The sequence below is a fragment of the Diadema antillarum genome, unplaced genomic scaffold (genome assembly GCF_040938485.1).
Source record: "Diadema antillarum isolate AM-2024a unplaced genomic scaffold, OU_Dant_1.0 seq00001184_RagTag, whole genome shotgun sequence".
In the NCBI taxonomy this organism is placed as follows: domain Eukaryota; kingdom Metazoa; phylum Echinodermata; class Echinoidea; order Diadematoida; family Diadematidae; genus Diadema; species Diadema antillarum.
In genome coordinates, this window is record NW_027271984.1 from 783,724 (window position 1) to 789,236 (window position 5,513).

The 5,513-nt window shown below is 40.3% G+C and overlaps 1 protein-coding gene across 1 annotated transcript; it reads left to right on the plus strand.

Moving 5' to 3' along the window:
- The first annotated feature begins 336 nt into the window (after window positions 1–336).
- On the plus strand, window positions 337–1,299 carry LOC139744497 (adenosine receptor A1-like). The gene is made up of 2 exons (XM_071654931.1): window positions 337–906; window positions 1,123–1,299. The coding sequence occupies exons 1-2, from the start codon at window positions 337–339 to the stop codon at window positions 1,297–1,299; spliced, it is 747 nt and encodes a 248-aa protein (XP_071511032.1).
- Window positions 1,300–5,513: the final 4,214 nt, after the last annotated feature.

The window sequence follows — 5,513 nt, forward strand, 5'->3', positions numbered from 1 at the left end:
CAGCATATTAAAAAGTGAAGTACGTGAGTGACCTGGGGACACCAATCAGTTGATTGGAAGTGCGACTAAACACTCCCCAACCCTCGACATCATAGCGCGAAGTATTTTGTTCACATTGAGTCTTATAAAGGCTACCGCACTAGGCAAACGTATTCATTCCCACCTATATACGGAGAGATGTGTGCACATGAACTCGAGTTAATGAAAAGGAGATATTGCTGCTAAGCTAGGTTGCGCGACAGATCGCTTTCAGTGCGGGTGACCATCGAATCTGGATCTTGTGGAAAGACTTAACTGAAGTTGTACCTCGTGTTTTACCTTTTTCAAAGTGACGATATGGTGGATGAAGCAGACACTACACAGGCAAACAGCGCTGTACTTACCCCACTAAATACTGCCTTGCTCTTGATTTGCTTGTTGCCACTGATAGTTGGCAACATTGTTGGAAACGGCTTGGTGGTATTTGCAGTTTACAGATACCATCATTTGCGGACTCCAACATACCTCATCATTGCGAGCCTTGCTATGTCCGATTTCCTTATCGGATTGATCGGCATTCCCTTGTATCTTTATTTCAACCTCTCCACTACTACAAGTTGTGACTCCATTGCTTGGATTTTCTTCACAGCACCAATAATGATCTTAAGCGGCGTGTCTTTTGTCCAGATAATCGCAGTCTCTGCCGATCGCTACATCGCTATCACTAGACCACTGCGCTATGCCACCATAGTGACTACCAAGCGCGTCCAATGCGTGCTCGCATGCACGTGCATTATACAAAGCGCGTTCTTCCTAACCCGATCTTACTTGCTCGCGGCCAAAGACGCAAAAGTGATAACTATTAAGTGCCCGGCGGGAAAACACGTTGCTGACCCCAATTTGTGGGTCATGAATCTGAGTTTGCTCGTTAGTATGATTCTTTTACACCTTACGTTGACGGGTATCAACACGCGTATTTTACAAATTGCTTTCAAACAGTCCCGCGTTATATTTCAGGTGAACGATGCTTTTGGAAAGAATCGTGGTAATCGCAAAGTAATGATCAAGAATTTCAAAGCGGCGCAAACATTTTCAATGATTGTTTTCATCTTTGTTGTGTGTTGTATCCCAAATGAAATACAGATGGGTATCGAACTATCGCAATTGAATGGCTATCATCAATCCGCTCTTGCCCAAGTTGGCATCATCAGTGTGTGCATAAATTCTGTTGTTAATCCGGTCATCTATGGCTACAGGGATCGATTGTTTCGAGAGGCATTTAGTGATCTCAGAAGCCGTTTTGTGTCATTTATATCATAACTGATTAAGATAACCCCTCATCCCTCCCCCGAAATATATATATATATATATATATATATATATATATATAATTATATATCAATACCTTGGAATAAAACTTAGGACGTGAAATCGATGGAAGTGGATCTGTGCCTGTTTAGTATATGATTTTAATGATATGCATAGTTTCCGCTTTCAGCAGCTTATTTAACTTGTTGGTCATTCAAAGAAACATTTCGTGCCGATTGTTCACTGATTTTTTTTTCCTGTACTTTCTTAGGGTTGATTTATACATTACTAATGTCATCCAATGATTGCAATCCCATGCATAACACATTATTTCATTGAATTATGTACATTTGTGCAAACGAATATTTAGCTGTCGGGTATTATTCAGTGACCATAAGTATTAGTAATGTATTGTATAGCGAATTATTGGTGACTGCTTCTACATAGAAATGTAGTATTTATAAAACAACTTCATAGGTAACACCTGTAAATGACTCAGGATTGAAGTTTGTATTTATAGTTTATGAAAAGGAAAATTAGAACGAGACCCTCAGTAATGATATCTTTAACGATAGTCAATTGATCCAAATACAAATTCAGGGTATGAAACTTTGTAGAGGATGTCAAGAATCTTTTCCCTCCAAGTTCTGTCTATTGTATTCACACAAAAGTATCGAAGTGCTAAACTTGGAGGAATAAGACTCATGACATACTTTACAACATTCCACATTTCTCTGTGACTGCTTAACCAAATTGAATGAGGTTTTCTGCAACATAGAGCTGAGATGTTGTATTCTAAGAACCTTAAGTAGCATTTAGACAAAAAAAAAAAAATTGCTGGGGGGGGGGGGACATACTGTATTTCCGATAAGAAATCTACTTCATCGAGCTTTCCTGTCGATTGCATTAATTCATGCTGACATAGATATCAAAGCCATAGAGCAGCATCATGCTGCAGCTAAAAAGCAGGCGTGAGATTTTGGGGCGTGAGATTTTGGGGCGCGTCAGCGCTTTAGCATTTTCAAGCTGTAAATCATGCGGTCTGGCGCATGCTAAATGAAATGCTTTTGGCTAATTCTGACAGAAATGAAAATAAATATTGTCTTTAAATGTGACTCGTTTGGTGGTTGGGAATCCAGAATATTTGTGTGTGTATGTGTGTGTGTGTGTGTGTGTGAGTGTGTGTGTTTGTTTGTGTGTGTGTGTGTGTGTGTGTGTGTGTGTGTGTGTGTATGTGTGTGTGTATGTGTGTGTGTAGGGGTTTATTTTGTGAGGCATGAGAACAATCTTGACAGGCACGTGAACTTTAAAAAGGTCCCTGAGGCGTGAGACATGACGTGATGCTTATTTCCTGACTGAATTTGAATGCTTTGTCTAAATATGAAATGGTGGTGATAATACAATGTATTTATTATACATTTTGTGAACTCTTTTCGGATGTTTCTAAGCACACAGTTTACGGGAAACATAATTTATCTAAATTATGTTTCCCGTAAACTGTGTGTTTAGAAACATTTGGTAGATACACCATTTGGTAGATACAGTGAATGAGTACAATAAATGTATACGCCTACCATGCCAACTGAATATCAAAGCCAGTGTGCAGCTCCATCGACCTACCCACAATTAGCCATGGATTCCAGAAGACTATCTACTACAAAAAAATATCGATCGAGCCTTGATATGATTTTGTATATGAATACATACACATGCATACCTTCCAACCATACACACAAACACACACACTAACGTACATTAGGTGCTCCCGGTAAATGTCCCCTCACAGGAGTAATTGTCATTATTCAGACATCCAATCCTGAGTAAAATCAAATGTGCTGAAGGTAATTCAAGTATCATAGTTGGCTCCAGAACACATCAATTATGCCTTCAGATAAAACATACTGACGACATAAGCATTACCATGTGAAGACAAGAGGGATATCATGTTATGACAACCCTGAATAAAGGTTTCTGAGTAGTAAAAGTATATTTACAGTATGCAACAAACATCAGTACACCTTGACAGACGCCATTGACAAAAAGAAAGAAAATGATGCCTTCAGAGCATTCGGATAGTCATTTTCTTAATTTTATGCGTTCATATACTTTCTCTATGCTTTTACCTAAGTATAGTTATGAAATTCCAAACCGAGTTTGTAATGAAAAGAAACATCAAAAGTTTGATGCTTCTGTGAGCGTTGTCTTCACTAATAGCTGTTGCTGCTATTTGAAACGGGTGCACGTCATGAAACTGACACACTGTAAAAACATCGGTGTTAGATTTAACACCATGGGTGTTGAATCTAACACCGATCAAACTTCAATAGAGGACCACACCCACAGGTGTAGAAAATGTATTGTGACGGTGTTAAAAAGTGTTCGCCTAGCACTTCGTAGTGTTAATTTGACACTGTGCGGCTGGTGATATTTTTGACGCTGCGCTAGAGCTAATTCAATAATGACACCGCATGGTGTTGATTTGATATTAATGGTGTTAATTTCAATGGTATAACACCCGTCCAGCTTCAATAGGGGACCACACCAACTGGTGTTACTGTGGTGTAAATGTATTTACAGATTTTTTTTTTAAAAAATCAAGTTCTTTATCAGAAAATTCTCTATCGTCTTGTTGAAGTTCAAAATTAACAAGAAGCGCAGTAACTAAGAAACTATTAAAAAAAAAACAATTTTAAATTTTGAAATGACACCCGGAGGTGTTAATCTAACACCATGAATGAGCACCGGAAATTTAACACGAGCTCGGTGTTTCATATTTAATACCGGCCTTTTTGCAGTGCACCCACAAGTCATACAGCCCATGAATCATACAGCCCGTGAATTATACAGCCCATGAGTTCGACACTAATCAAACAAGACCCACGAGGCCAATACATTAAGCCCCGCCCGTGTATCAATATCGAATTAGGGGCTGTTTGTACTTACATAAAAATGGGTAAATCTTCGCCGCCGAACATCCGGGTGTGTAAAGACGGGACTTTATATTGTTCATTGGTGCTTACACCTTTCAAAATCTCATTTTAATCGCTCTGAAGAGCCAAATTAAAAAGAAGAGCATAATGCTCCTAAGTCTCTCTTCTTTGGAAAGCGTGTTTACTAGCGACAAAATTTTCTTGAAATTGCTTTTTATCATCGAAACTTGGAATTCGCAAGTAGTTTACACACATAGGCCTATATTTCGTCAATGCATTCCACTTCCCCGTTCCACTTTTCTACATAATCCTTAAGAAGGTGGATAGTGTTCGTGAAGCAACTTTTCTCAGGACATGTAAATGGAATTCTCGCTATCGCCAATGACGTAAAAAGTACCCGGATGTGGTTTTTTCGTCAAGATTTAGTGCATTTGGTAGCAAGGGCACTTCCGGCGCGGGGCATAATTTGCACAACGCTAGCGTGCGCGTACGTGTACCTTACCTATAGCGCAGCGCCGACCACGGATACTAGTACAGTAGGCCGCTGTACCGCCCGAGCCAGCGAGTGGCCAGGCCTGTCATACTCGTACACTGTAGTCTCCGCCGGCGGCCGGCCTTGCATTAGCATGCACTACTGCACGCAGCGCATAAGCTAATTACATAACACATACCGGTACGGCGTACTGCTTGATCATGCGATCGATGTGCACATCACAGATCAGTCATCTCTGCACACGCTGAAAATATGCTGGAAAATATTCACCCACCTGGATATACAGTATATCGTCATGGAATGCCCATCTTTTTCTTTTTTTTTTTTTTTTTTTTGTTCTCTGTCGAAATGTCGCGAACACAATCGGGAACGAACAGTGATCTCGAACTTATCCTGTCTCCGAAGCAATTTCTTCCAAGTAAGTACGTACAATGTACGTAGGCACTAGGCCTACTACTGAGTACCTAGTGCTACTATATAATACTACCACTACTAGTAAGTCGCGCGTGCACGTACTGCGCTGTGGAGTCACCCGCAAACTTCACCCACGCGGCCACGTCACGTCTCGCATGCCAGTAAGGGTCCTATTTCTGCAGATTTTTTTCATTTATTGTCGTGCGAACAACACATGGCAGCTTCGCAGCAACAACCAATAGTCGTATTAACAGCAATTTCTTAAGAATGGAGAAATTTCAAATCATATTAAAGCTGTAATTCAAGTCGAGAAAACCGGAAGTACACGTAGAATACAGGCGGTTGTGTACGTAAATAGCATTAGTCACGTATCACGCGCGTGCGAACGG

Excerpts from the sequence above, each read along its gene's own strand:
- LOC139744497 (XM_071654931.1), top strand. The coding sequence starts at position 337 with ATGGTGGATGAAGCAGACACTACACAGGCAAACAGCGCTGTACTTACC. Across the intron at positions 907-1,122 it reads TCATGAATCTGAGTTTGCTC|ATGGGTATCGAACTATCGCA; the intron begins GTTAGTATGATT and ends AATGAAATACAG.